This window comes from Pistacia vera, unplaced genomic scaffold (assembly GCF_008641045.1).
Source record: "Pistacia vera cultivar Batoury unplaced genomic scaffold, PisVer_v2 Contig714, whole genome shotgun sequence".
Taxonomy (NCBI): domain Eukaryota; kingdom Viridiplantae; phylum Streptophyta; class Magnoliopsida; order Sapindales; family Anacardiaceae; genus Pistacia; species Pistacia vera.
In genome coordinates this window covers 80,855-95,846 of record NW_022196573.1, presented here as the reverse complement: position 1 = coordinate 95,846, position 14,992 = coordinate 80,855, and the positions used below count along the sequence as shown (strand labels likewise).

The 14,992-nt window shown below is 33.4% G+C and overlaps 1 protein-coding gene and 1 long non-coding RNA gene across 2 annotated transcripts; one reads left to right on the top strand and one right to left on the bottom strand.

Moving 5' to 3' along the window:
• The first annotated feature begins 3,405 nt into the window (after positions 1-3,405).
• On the top strand, positions 3,406-4,667 carry LOC116114589. The gene is made up of 2 exons (XR_004125577.1): positions 3,406-3,728; positions 4,403-4,667. It is a non-coding gene; the product is annotated as an uncharacterized LOC116114589 (long non-coding RNA).
• Positions 4,668-5,382: 715 nt separating this feature from the next.
• LOC116114588 (translation initiation factor eIF-2B subunit epsilon) lies at positions 5,383-14,052 on the bottom strand. The gene is made up of 15 exons (XM_031400730.1): positions 13,715-14,052; positions 13,391-13,621; positions 12,981-13,295; positions 12,218-12,325; positions 11,434-11,623; positions 11,007-11,269; positions 9,754-9,883; positions 8,758-8,828; positions 8,075-8,326; positions 7,914-7,990; positions 7,444-7,535; positions 7,166-7,248; positions 6,573-6,644; positions 6,283-6,408; positions 5,383-5,672 (listed from the first exon to the last, which is right to left on the bottom strand). The coding sequence occupies exons 1-15, from the start codon at positions 13,847-13,849 to the stop codon at positions 5,640-5,642; spliced, it is 2,178 nt and encodes a 725-aa protein (XP_031256590.1). The 5' UTR covers positions 13,850-14,052; the 3' UTR covers positions 5,383-5,639.
• Positions 14,053-14,992: the final 940 nt, after the last annotated feature.

The following is a 14,992-nucleotide window of genomic DNA, read 5'->3' as shown; positions in this document are numbered from 1 at the left end:
CTGTTTTCAGCCATGGATTTGTGATCCAACGCTAGAAATAGCCAAATCTGGCCGTTTCACAGCCAAAGATGTGGCCGTAAAATGACCACAAATCTGGTCGTGAAACGATGGCCATTTCATGGCCAGATTTCCACTATCACTGCCGTGGGTAGTAGATTGGGGTGGGTGGGGGTATTTTTGTTAAGTTTTAAACTTTTTTTGTTGTTGGGGTGTTTTAGCTAAATCTGAAATGTAAGGGGTTAAAAAAATTATTCAAAACTTATGGACAATCCTTGGAAGAAAGAACATGGGAAATCCACAAAATGCAAATATAGATATGCACAGCCTGGAAAGTAAAAGTCACAAAGGAAACATGGTTTAAAGAATTTGAATGCAAATGTGATCAAATAAGCCTCTAATTTTGACACATTTTGAACTCAGAGACCAGAGCAGCCTTGAATGGTAGATATTGAAGAAGACTGGTAGGTGCAAAGTGTTTGATACTAAGACTCCATTGAGGGTTAGGAACAATGTGAACAAACTTGGTGGATGCTTCTAGGTTAAGCGATAACTTTCCCGTATGGGGCTTTGTTCCATTCTCAAAAACTTACCAAAATCTTAGTCTCTTTAAATATATATATATATATACATATACACACGTATTTGCAGCAAGAGAAGAGAGAGCTTGTGAGTTGGGGTGTTTTGTCAAGTGTGTTTCTGGGTAGTGCTTTAAAGAGAGAGCTAGTAGCAAGTAATGGGACCAGGAGGACCAGGGCCACCAGGGTGGGGTCCACCGCCGCCTGGTCCTGGCGGACCGCCGGGATTCTTCGGTGGCTTTTGTGACATTATTGGGTCATGGTACGTAGCATATGAATTTGTTTTGTTCTTGTAGTAAAATCATTTATTCAGTTCACTCTATTTTTCATGCATTGACAAAACTTTATACAGTTCATAGAGAAAATAAAAAAAATAAAAAGATTGTTTATATTTTCTTGGTTGAAATCATTCATCATATATCTAAAAAAATAAATTAAAATAGATTTAAAAAAAAAAAAATAGCCAAATATTATGAGATATAGTGCATTGCCAAGTGTCATAATGGTTTCAATCCAAGTTGGCAGTTTTTGCATGAGATGAATAATTAGAAGAAAGTTTGATTAAAAATTACTTTAGAATTATTAATAAATTTGAAAATTCTAGCCAATGCCTTCAATTTATTCTATTCAAGCCAATCTTAGAGAATAAATTTATGATATAGTTGATTAATATTAACAAATGGTGCTCCTTAAAGCTAATCCTATGTGTTATTTGGCAGCTTGAGCTTTCTGTGCTGTTGCTGGCTACTACAAGACTGTTTTGGAGGCCCATTAGGCCCACCTGGGCCTCCAGGCCCACCAGGCCCACCAGGTTTCGGGCCGCCACCTCCATGATCAGAGTCAGAGTCTTGCACCGTCCATCCAGAGTGTTCTTTGTGGTTTTAATTTATATTATCTCAATAAATGACATTGACTACAGTGGTTGGGACACCTGTATCTTTCAATTTAATTATGATTTATAATATAAGGTTGTTTATTTATGAGATTAATATAATTATCACATGTTAAATATTTATTGCCATATCTACCAAATATTTAGTGGTTAGGTTGCTGCAAATAATTGAGATTCTTTTATTATAGGTTTGATTTCAGTTAAGAGAGCACTTCTTAATAATTAAGCATTCTCTTTTAACAATGTTAAATATATAAACTCTTTAAATATAAAATATAATTATAATACAAAGTGAGTAGATTAATTCATTATTAATGAAAAAAATAAGGAAACATAACTAACTTTTCTATCCTAATAATACACGTGTCTTCTAACTTTGATTTTCACGAAAGAAAAGTCTGATATTTGATGGAATTAATACAAGAAAAAACATATCACTTACCAAACCTAACAAGAAAAAGATGCCCATTTCTTTGCTTCATCCTCTAAAATTCCTTTATCCAATATAAATCACAAAAGTTCAACTAATTTGATTTTTTTTTCTTAAACATATACATCAATTATAACGACAAAACTCATTTACCAAATAAAATATTTCATAAGTATTAAATAAGAAAAAATAACTTTTTAAACAATCACATGGCTCGACCTCATAAAATAACTAATACTGAATCAATTTGTCCAATATAAATATACCTAATAACCCTTTACTTTTCAAAAATACTTTTGATTCTATATTATAGGTTATACATATCGTTACAAGTTTGGTAATCCATATAAGAAACAAGAGGTATAATTTTTTTTTATTTTTTAGTATAAAATATGTTTAGGATTATACAAGAAAAGTTATGCTAAAGTTGTATCTAAATTACAAATCATGTCCACCAAAGTTTGATTAACCAGCAATACTTCAAAAGTATGAAAGCATGGGCACTTCTTCTACATTGAAATATTTGATCTTTGAACAATAGGTTAAATTTTATATCTCCAACTTAAAATAACCAACTGAAAGATATAACTCTGTATATTATAAGATACATATTATTGATGCGAAAATTCATTCCAACCAGAGATACCCAATCGACCTCAGAAGGGGTTAGGTAAGATGTGCATGTGATTACTGATAACCAACAAGGTCAATAAAAACGACGTAAAAAAATAAAGAACAAAAGAGATCTTATAGTGGTTTAACGGTATAAAGACCAAGCCTACATACACTGTTATGTTATTGCTTAGAATGTTACAAAGCTAGGAGAAGTTACAAGAGAAGTGTATGCGAGCTAAATGGAAAACATTTAGCTCTCGTGACCTTCTCTCTTTAAACACTCCTTTACACGGACCAGTTTATTTTCCTTTTTAACTTTATTAAAACTGGAATCATCTTTTGAAACAAAAGCTATGGACTCTTTTTATACTTGATCTGCTTGGTAGTGGTTGACAATGGGTATTACGGGGTTGCTTACATGCATAATCCTCTTAATCAAGGTCTGAGTCAGTAATCTCCATGCTTGTGATAGACTAGGTCATGCAAATAGTAGTCTAACCCATGCTTAAGACAGTAATCCTCTTGTGAGAGAAGGTAAGCATTGATGGGACAACAAGTAGAATGATCTTAGCCGCTAGGCTTTGATATACCTTAAGGACGTCGCGTGACACAAATCTGACTGCCAGGAAATTAGACACAACACATATATTTGGTTATAAGTTTAGCAATCTATACAAGAAACCAGACATGCAATTTCTTTATATAGTTATATATATAGTCTAAATTATGTAAAAATTGTATCGAAATTTATAAACCATGTCGACCAAAGTTTGCTTAACTAGCAATATTTCAAAAGTATGAAACCACGGGGCATTTCTACATTGAATATTAGTTTCTCCATCATCCAACTTACAAGTCTTCCATTATCCATATCTCAACAAGACTTCTCTACTTACTAGTCAAATTAAGACTTTCATTTCCATAGACACTTCAAGAATCCTTAACCCTTAAGCCATTAAGTCAAGCTCTCTAGCTACTTCCCTTTCTTCAACCTATAAATTCATACACAGCTTTACACTTTCTTGATCATCAGCAATATCGTTCCTGTTCTAAGGACTTCAAGAGCGTGCTAGAGTCAGAAAGAGAAAGAGAAAGAGATGCCGCCACCAGGTTGGGGACCACCGGGCTGGGGACCACCGCCACCAGGAGGAGGGCCACCCGGTTGTGGTTGCTGTGAGTTTCTTTGCGGTGGACTTTGCCGCCTTCTGTCTTCATGGTAAGTTTGTTCTTAAACACCCTCATTTTTAACTCACTGTAATAAAGTTTTAATGGATCAAAAATATATTGTTTAGTACAAATTATCTTAACAATAATACTAAACAGATGGCAACTTTATATCCCAAATGATGTGGCTGTTTATATATCAGCAGTGCACCATCTTGATTAAATAACTTCCTTGTACTCAGTCTAATATTGACATGTAAATTGTCAGATCGTATAGGATATAAATTCAATATGGCTATAGATGGAGTAAGACACAAAAGGGTGGAATTTGGATATTAAAAAGAGAATATTTTGAATTAAGCTTCAACCTTACTATGTTTAAAACTTTATGATCTTTATAGAAGTGAAATTTAGGGAAGACGATAAGGCCATTCTCGGAATAAAATAAATGTATAATTTTATTTAATCATTTTTATTTAATAACGGGTTTAGAAAGAGTTTTAGTATAAGGTTTAATGGGTGATCCAGATATGATTCATTATTTATAAAAAATAAAAAAAATAAAAAGATATTTATGTGATTAAATCTAAAAATTTTGATATTTAATCAAATGAGTATTCATATATTAAAAAATGCTGAAAATATAAATAATTTATGTCATAATATTAGTACAAGTAAAATGAGTGAATATATATTAGTACTGAGTTTGGGTGTTTTTGTGGACAGTTTCTATGTGTTGTGCTGCTGCTGCATATTTGAGAGCTGTTGTGGGCCAATGTTTGGTGGGCCAGGTGGACCAGGTGGGCCAGGTGGGCCTCCTGGATTCTGATCACTTCATTTCCACCTAATATATCTTCTTATGTAATGTGTTGTATGGTTCCTTGTGTTTATGTTGTGTTAAATGTGTGAAGTATGGTTATGGTGATGCTTATCAACTTTACCTGAAAACATCAAAATGGATTATGCACTTTTGGTTATCTTTTTATAATAACTTTATATTATGCTTAACTCCAATTAGATTCTTCTATACTTAATTTTATAAGATGAACAATTAAGCCGTGACACACTTGAAGAAATGCAAATCCATATTTCATACCACAATAATGAATATGACTACATAATAAATTTTGTAACATGAGCGTATACTCCGCACCCAGAGATGAAGAAGAAGGGGCGTAGCACGCGACAAAATGAAATGTACATACAATGTTTTGAGGAACGCTTTCATCTGAGTGAATTCCACAGTCAAGCTTTTTTAACCCATGGAATAACACCCATGTCTTCAAAGTATTACAGCCAAATCCACAAGCATGAAACATGAATTGGCTGAAAACTGGAGAATTATTAAAAGGGTAAGCTCAAAATCACATGTTTATTCTGCATTACAGCTTAATCATCAAACATTCTAATGGTGGATTTTTGGATTCTCATCTATAATTGACAGATTTACAGTATTTGTGGATTCTTTATTGACATTAGTTTGGCAATTTAAAAGCAATTTTTTTTTTTTTGATAACCCGGGTATCTGGATAACTTACGCGCACCTTAACTAATCTCGAAAATCCATTGAAATTAAAAAGAAAAATAATTGTACTCTTTATGTAATGTTTTAGTTAGAAAAATTGGTTTAAGGAAATCAAATACATATATATAGGTCCCTTGATGAATGACTACCCATTAGATCATGGCACTCAAGTGTTCTAATCTAATCAAATTAGCAACAAAACTTATTATATTTTCTTATTCTATATCAGTTTTTATCTCCTACAATAAATCCTGTAAATTCACTCAGATGAAAGCGTTCTTCAAAACATTGTATGTACATTTACCCTGAATAAAATAAATGCGACCATGAGCAAAAACTTCTTCCTAGACAACAAATGCAGCATGCTGAAACCAATAATTCTGTTTGACGTTCATGACCGACGAGTTCTGCGTCAAAGCATATATCTACCACTTCTTCTCAATCTTCTTCTTCAGATGCCTCCCTCAACCACTGCAACAAAGAAATGCATGTGTTAAAACAGAATAGTTGTATGCAACCAGAGTACGGAAGCCTATACTTTATACAAGATGCCCCATAAATTGCTTAGAAACAACTGTACAAAAAAAGTGTAAACTGTGGAGAAACTTCATGACCGACGGTATCAGATGGGGAAAGGAAATAGAAGCAGAAAGAAGGAAACTGCGGCACCATTAGGTTTACAAGGACAAAAGGAAGTATATACAGGAGATAACTAACCCAATTTCTCAGGCAACTCAACAATTTTTCTATCCTCTTTATTGTTCTTTGCAAGATCAAAAGATTGCGCAAGCAACCTGGAAATCAGTTTCAACCATTTGAAATGTTTTGAACTCAATGGTATCTCTATCAATGACATAATCAAGAGGGTCCCAGCATATCTCTCCCAGTTTATGCAACATTTACATACATGTAGCTCTATATTTTTTCAAATGCAGCATTCCTCTAGCATGCTTAAACTAGAATTGCTTCAAAAATTGGTCAACATAAAACCAATCCCAGCTCACACAATAGTAACATAGATAATTCCCTCTTATAATAACAGAATTGAAAAGAATATTACCAATAGAAAAGATTTTCTTACTTGGATAAACTTCTCTGATTGCTTAACAAAAATTTTATCTGACTCATCTGCCCCTTCTTTTTCAGCAGCCCACCTTAAAATAGCATCTTCTTCTAGAATGTCTTTATCATACAGAAGATGCAAAATCTGCAATAGAAAATAAGAGAGATTAGATTTTCTAGTGAAGAAAATGACACAACATTCATGCCTCTGAATTAGTAACCAAAAGTTCTTATCTAATAAAGTTCTTCCAAGCACATGTATTATCAGCATTTAGTAACCAAATTATATTAATTAAAAAACAAAGATACCCGTGCAAACAATGGAGAGAACTCCTTTGCAGATTCCAGACAGATCTCTTCAAATTTCAGGATCACTTCAATCTGTAAAAACAATATGAAAAATTAGGATTCACAAGTACCCATCTAATAGAAGGAACTAACGTAATTTGAATCCATAAAGTTCTTAATCTAACACACTGGGGATCTTTTCCTACAAGAACCATATTTGAAGAAGCAAAGACATAAATAAGTTGTCTGTCTTGCCAAAAAAAAAGAAAAAAAGGAACCCCAGCATGTTAAGACCCAAAAATCTATTGGAGACAATTAAAACATAGAGTACATTATATACCCAGAAAACACAGGCTGGCAAGGAAAGAAGTAACAATAAGCCAAATAATTAAATTTAAACGGATGAGTGCCAAAGCAAGGAGAGAGTTATCTAAGGAGCCTGCAATAATATAACATATGATATAATTGGGAGCAATCAACAGAAAGCTAACTTCTAAAATATTTTAGAAGACGCTCTTAGGGGTATCCCCAGACTGTGAGTAAAAACCAGTTATTTGAGGATCAAAATATTTATGATGATAAGTTAATAAACAGTCAAGTTTAATAGCACAAACCTCCTCATCTATATCTGGTAGATAAGACTTCAGAAGCTTCTGCCAAGTCAATATTACATTAACAGTATTCTGATACAATTCGTCTGAGAGGTAGAAGGAGAAGTATTAGTAGCTGTGACTAAGGTATGAGGTGGTAATCAAGAAATAAAAAAGCAACAGACTGCAATAACATATGAATTGATCTTTCGATTGAAAAAATCAAATAAAACAAACTTAGAGAGAGTATTCACACAAAGGAATTAATACATTGTCATATCCATCATATAAAGAATACTCACTAGCTGAGTTATGTGATGTTTCTACAGCCAATTTCATCATTGAGTAAAATAGTGCTCCAGCACAGTCTACAGATGTCATATTATAGGACAGCCTGATGTTTGCAATGAGAAATATATTAGAGACGATAGTACGAAGGAACTAAGCTTCAGTGAATCCATATGTGAGTATCATAGAGAAAAAGAAAGTCAAAATATACATTATCATGTAAGTAAAAATAAAATAATGCAGAAAGTTTACAGAGCTGTCCATCTGACAAAATGTAGATCATATACAAAATTGCCATCCAACAGTACTGGGTCGGTCTGGCACAATGCTAAAAGATGTAGCATGGCATGCAAAAGCGCCCAATCCAAATTGCAAAATGCATTTCCATTTAGAGAACAAGTGAAATTTAAAATTATGATAAACAGGGAACATAGCAATTTAGTAAAAACCCAAAAAAAAATAAAAATAAAAAATAAAAACATACCGAAGTGAGTTCACTTCTAAGATCACATGTTCTACTTTCACATTTTCATGAACAGCCCTCAAAAATGTTGCCTCAACCTGAAAATCATAACGGAGTAACAAAAGTAAAGTTCCTTGTTTATGTATATCAATGATAAACATTCTAGTTTATGTGCTACTCGCCTCTTTCTCAAAGTCGGCAGAATCATCTTTAATGTCTTCATTATCATCTCCAGAAGCATTGGAGTCAGATATCAACTCTCCTGAAGGTGAAAGAGCAGTTCCATCTTGAGTTAGAAGTTCCTGATCATCATCTACAGCTTGAGTGATCTCAGCTAGTTTATCTGCAGGAATGGGGGCAACTGAATGTCTCCATTCCTCTTCATGGCCTCCTTCACAGATTGACCAAATGTAACCAACTCCACCAACACCAAGCTGACAAAGCACAGAAAAATTAGTATAAGAGGATGGACCAAGAGAAAAAGGAAGAAGAATTTCAAGTGATTGAATTCTACAGAATACTAAGAAGCCACAAAATTCATGAACTCAATTGCATATTCTGATTCAAATTGAGGTTTAAAAAAAAATTATAAATTTGGTTTCATATACTTTCCAATTGTACAGTGAACCATATCTTTTACTAAGTATTGCACCCTCTAAAATTGTTTCCACATGGAATTCCAATTCATCTCCAAGCGAAAGGCAGTGAATAATAGCAATTATTTACAAATACAATTGAATAGTAAACATTTAGTCATGCGACACAGATATTCTTTTAGAAATTTTCAACAAAAGTAAGGATTCATGCAAAGGTATTAGGCAGTGTTACAGGTTTTAGGACATTTAGAAACCCATATGATAGCTACCTCAGATTTATGCACTTCGGATGATTCATTTTCCATGTCCCCGTTCAACATATCGGCTGTACTTTGAATTGCTGAACACCAAAGAAGTTATAATAAGAAAATATGGCACAGATTGAATTGCATCTACTCTTAAAAAAATTGCATGTAGATGCACACATAAAATGAGATATATATTTAAAATAGTGTGAATTTATCAACCAAGGCATCAAGTTGAAATTTTTCACACTTCACTTGTAGTGAACCTTGATGGTTTCAACTAGCCTCATTGTACCACTAATTATTAAAAACTGAAGAAAATAATATACACAAAGCATATAACCCACTTTGCAATTATCAGAAATGTCAACGCACTTCAAAGAAAGGCCTTCAGAATTATTGGAACAGAAAATTTTCTTTTTAAGTTTTTGTAAAGTAATATCATAGCCACTAAAAAAATAGAAAAACATTGACAATCAAAACATGTTCACATACAATAAATTTCAAGATATGCACAGCCCGAAAATCAAATTCATGATTAAAATATCGCTATAGACAAAGTTTCAAGAGATATTCCTACTCAAATTGCAAGTTTAGTTTCCACAGAAAAAAATTAAAAAAAAAAATGAATAAGATAGCAGAGGACTAATTTCTCAGAAAGTTGATATCAAGCATAGGAAAAATCCAGAATTAGAATTAGCAATATATTAATTGTACAACAATAAATTATAGCAGCCAATTACAACAAATAACAAGGGTTAATGGAGCAAAATGTTGCAAATTATCTTGTTATTTCAATAAAGACACTTGATGTCCAAACAATTTCCTCAATCTTCACGATGATTACCTTGCCCCAATTATCGCATGATCTAAAAAGATACCATACAGAAACTATGCACAAGTACAATCTCACAAATAAAGAATGATAAACCAAGATTCTATAACCCAATGAAGGCCATGCTTTTCCAATATCAAAGAAAAATCTTCAAAAACAAATGAGCAAGTGGCCTACAAACTTACAAGAAAGTTCTGCATTCGCACTGCTATTGTCAGCATATTCAAGTTCCTCGTCACTATCTTCCACAGTTGGCTGTTGAAGTAAAGACACTTTTGAGTATGCAGGAACTACAAATTGTTGTCCAATTACAACCTGGGAGAAGAAAAACGTTGAGAGACCTTACAAATGTAAAGTATGTCAGATGTTAATTATCACCAAAAGAATATCTTTGAACTTTAAATCATACAAATTTTAAAATAGAAGTGACTATGAAAAGGAGAAATACAAAATTTTAAGGCCTATAGCCACATGATGTTCTTAAAAATGCAAATGGGTGCTCCAATTGTCACCCCAGATAAAGGCCTTCTCAAATGTGTGACAGTAAACATAATATAGTTATACAAAAAATCCTCATAATATTCCAAAGGAGACTCAACTTTGAACAATAACTTCAATCACTCTACTTGTTTTAAAGAGCTATAGCTCCTATAAGGACAGGAATCACAATTTGTGTCAACCAAGACTGAAGAGCAATCAAGCCAACAGTAGGTATGGCTTGGTCATCATTGAGGTGGGTGATCTGTACAAGTCAATACAAGCTGTTTGCATTATCAAGATTGAACTGCAAATAATTGCATGTAGCAAGTTAAGACAGTGTTATCATAAAATTCTCAAGGCATTGCATGGTTCACCCTAATGTCATTGCTGACAACATCAAGCTTTCTCATTTTCATGAATAATTGAAAGAAAAGAACGTCAAGGAATGGGAAAAACCCAGGTATATGGCTGCACCCTACTATATGACTGTACCACTTGTTGAGATTAGGTAACTACAATGTCAAATTAAGTTCAATTTTTTTCAATCAAAATACAGACATAATAGATTTACAGGAATCATGATGATACACAGAAATATGTTGGGCAAGAAACACCAACAAAGACAATAAAGGGAATAAGTCACTTTAGCAGCCCATGGGTACTTTGAGTGATAAATTAATACAATTAAAATCCAAAGTTTGAATTGCCCTATATCAACCACATGTAAATTACATTTCACTTCTGAAACTCAGGAAATTTCAAAGACATTCAAAGGGGAAGAAAACAGTATATGATACGGAAACATTAATTAAATGTGAATATGATTTTGCAAATTGCTTGAAGCATCTCCAAAATGCAATTTTTTTTGGACAAAATCTTAAGTCTAACAATGCATTTAAACATAAATATTGACAGGAAGATATAAGAAAGATTACATAACAGTTTAGAAAACACACACCTTGAAAGATAAAACTGCACCAGGTTTCAGAACTGCTCCTGCCTTCAATATCACCCCATCGCATACAATCACATGCCTTAGCTCACAGCTATCCTCAATTGTGACATTATCCCAAACATAGGAACCTTCTATTAATACATTTGATCCAATAGTACAACCTTCCCCAATAACTGAATTAGAAATTTTAGTGTTGCTCCCGATTTTGGTGCCATATCCAATAACAGTAAACGAACCAATTTGTGCAGAACGTGATTGTATTATTTCTGAAGCAAATGAATTTAATCAAACTTCAATTTAGCAGAAAAGCTTGCAAAGAAGTAAAAATATTTACAAAAAACAACAATAACCAACAATGTTGAAGGACTGAAAGACAAAGGTTAGGAAAAATGACAGCAACAATCAACAGTAATTAAATTATATTTGTTACCCGATGCTCGATACATTCCTTGTCTCTCAAGTTTTGTTGCACGATTGCCACAGAACTTTACATCAGGCACATAAGGATATGTCCACCTTTGAATTATGTCCTTGCTTATGATATCATAGCTTCGATAGTTATCAATCCTAGCCGCATAACTTGAGTGAATTTCATGAGTGAATATTTTGTAGCCCATAATCTGACAACAGTTATAATTAGCTTAAAAGGAAAAAAATTGAATTGGAAAAAAAGGGCCAAATATCTTTAATGTTAGCATTATGTCAAAATGAACTTTAATGCCATCCATTGATAAATTTAAATCTAAATAATTCTTAAATCATGTTAACATGAGATGGAGTGAATAGATAGAAGAAAAAATCTGAAACATCTATGACATGCCTAAATGTTGGAAACAGATCATTTTTTTTTTTAAAACGCATATGTAATCTGCTCTTTAATGGCTTCAAGGTGCATAGGTTCACATATATACAAATATAAGATTATCTCTAATAAGAGAACATAAAACAACAGATAGCCATCCTGCTCTTTCATAATTCATGCAAAGAAACTCCAATCACTTTCAAAGAATTGCCAATTCTGCAGCAACAATTATCAGATTATGCAGCTTGATACATGGATTTTACAATGTGAACAAACAGTGTGTAATTGTCTTATGCTGGTCTTCGATGTCCATGTTCATGGAACAAACAAATCTCATGCATTACATGCAAGAATTCACTCATAGATTTCTTTAAAATAGCATAAAGAAAAGATGTTAAAGTTCAATACACACATCATCAAGGAGCAATCCCTTCACAAAATGGCGGCGAAGATGTTGATAATCAAAATTATCTGTAAAAAGACTCAGAACTTCTGGAGAGCATATGTCAATATAGCAATCCTGCAGATTAAAATAACATTTTAGTATAAATTAAAAGCATAAAAAAATGTATAGCATACAATAAATCGCACCCCTATCTTTAGAAAGTTGAAAAGAAAACAGAGCAAAAAAAAAAAAAAAAATTAATTTGAAACCTAGTATCAATCAAACAACCAATGTTATGAAACTGAAGAAGCCATTCCAGAACTGCAAATGCAAATTATAACAAACCAAAGACCATAATGTAGAAACACTACTTGAACTTGCAACTTCTACAAAAGATTCTTAAAGCTATATATTTTCAATTTTTTCATGGGCTGGGGTTCATAACCTTACAATTTTCAAACATGAGATGATGGAAAATAGATTTATATCTTGCAGATTACAAAAAATTAGAGTTGGCCAAGATTCGCAAAAAGTGGCAACGTTAGAAAACAAGTGACTGCAACTTTTCCAATGCAATTTTACTGAAGTCATGAAAATTAAAGGCCTCAATAATTGGCTATGGCTCGTGGAAGGGTAAACAACAATAATCATTATTTGATATATCAGAAAAATAAGTGCATCATCCATGTCAGACAAACAATGAACAATTGCTCACAATCAGCACAAAACTAGAAAATATTGAACTTGTTACTGACAAAATGAAGTTGGTGAAAGGATGCAAATGATGTACCTGCTTGTCATTGTGCACGGAAATTGAAGGATTATCAGCTAGCAGACTTTTATCGAGAGTTATGGTCCCTTTTGAATGATCTGCCTTATCCTCGTAATAAAGAAGTTGGTTTGTACCAGGATCTATTGCCATAAAGAGCTCATCAGTACCGAGCCTGGATTGACGAGTGATCGAAGAAGTTTTAGACTGTTTAATAATCATTGTCATAACAGCATTACTATCTTTCTTCTTCCTCTCCTTATGTTCTTGCAATGCCTGCGTCAGTGACATGTTGCTCACCGTGTCCCCACTAATTAGAACAAAATCTCCATGTATCTGAATGCAATATATATTGCAGTTTTAGTGCAACTGAATGAACTTAACCAGCATTAACATTTACCTAAACATTGCAAGTGAAAAGATTGACCTACCACATTGCGTTCGTAAATCAAACGTAAAGCATCACCGGCACTAGGAGTATTGTGTGACTCAATTGTGGTAACTGAAAAATTCGGCTGTGAAAGCCACTCAGAACTTTCCAAATAATCAATTACTTGCCTGGAGTGAGCACAACAAAACACAAAAACCTCTTCAACCCCAGCGGATTCCAGCCATGCCAAAGTGTAATTTATCATGGGAACATTCACCAACGGCAATAACACCTTCAAAAACAGTGAACAAATTTGAACCCATTTCGGAACATTTAACAGACGCATAAACACAAACATTATCAAGGCATTAAATTAGAAACTCACTTTGGGGCGTTCGAGAGTGATGGGTCGAAACTTGGTGGCGAAACTGTCCGCCAAGAGAACGGCTTGTAACGGCTGACGAGCCAAATCATCTGGGTCCTCTGAAACCCTAGGTGCACCCTTCTTATGTGCAACCATTTTGATGAATAAACAAGAACTGAAGGGAAGTGAAGTTGAAAGAAAGCTGACAACAGTTGCGTTGTGTTGCTTGAATTCTGAATACTGAATGCGTCCGGTTCGGTGCCGATTGGTAATCGATTAGTGGGTTCAATTAATGGTAGTCGAAAATAGCTGATTCAACAATTGGGGAGAATAAAGTTACAGAACTCAGGTTTGATTTTAATAAAATAGAAAATAGAAAATAGTCAAAATACCGTAGTTCTCCACTGGTAGAAACTGATTATTACATTCTCCCCCTCAGCTATGCTTCAATGACAAAGTTCTCCGTCACGTTTGGGGAATAACGAAAAACCCCTCTGTGTTAGATTGCCATATATTTTATCGTTTGACTGGTTGTGGACATTGATGCGAGGCTTGAATAATTACGATGTTACCCTTCTTTTTTTTTTTTTTTTAATAGTCAAGATATTCATACCAATTTACACGTACCTTAATTAATCCTCGAAATCCAATAAACACCTTACAAACTTAAAGAATCAAGTAAGTTACAATATGATAAGTAACTCNAATAACGAAAAACCCCTCTGTGTTAGATTGCCATAAGGTATTCTATCGTTTGACTGGTTTTGGACATTGATGCGAGGCTTGAATAATTACGATGTAACCTTTTCTTTTCTTTTTTATTTTTTTTTAATAATTGACATGTTCAGGCCAATTTACACGTACTTTAATTAATCTTCAAAATTTAATAAACACCTTACAAATCTAAAGAACCAAATAAATTACAATATAGTAAGTACTGTAGGGGTGTTCAAAAAAACCGGTTGGAACTGGAACTGACGGGTACCCTAGGTTTGGTTCCGGTTCCTACCCAAAACTAGTCGTCAATAGGTAGGTTCCAACTCTAAATTTTTGGAATCGTTACTGTACGGTTCTGTTTCCGGTTCCTATAGTTAGGAACCAGAACCGAAACCAGGAACCGAGACTAATATAAAATAAAATTAAAGATTAGGGGGGTTAATAAAATTTTTTGTAGAAAAAGTAACGTGAATACATTTATATTTATATTTCATAATATTTAAAGTAAGTTAGTTTGACTTTTGAGAATCTACCTTTACAAAGTAATAGAGTTTGTAATTTTGAATTTGTAATTTGTAGTTT

Bases quoted from the DNA above. Each gene is read 5' to 3' on its own strand.
- LOC116114588 (XM_031400730.1), bottom strand. From the start codon at position 13,849: ATGGTTGCACATAAGAAGGGTGCACCTAGGGTTTCAGAGGACCCAGAT. The intron at 7,536-7,913 runs GTATGTTTTTAT...TGCAAACATCAG, and splicing joins TTAGAAGTGAACTCACTTCG to GCTGTCCTATAATATGACAT. The intron at 7,249-7,443 runs GTGAGTATTCTT...TCTACCTCTCAG, and splicing joins AACATCACATAACTCAGCTA to ACGAATTGTATCAGAATACT.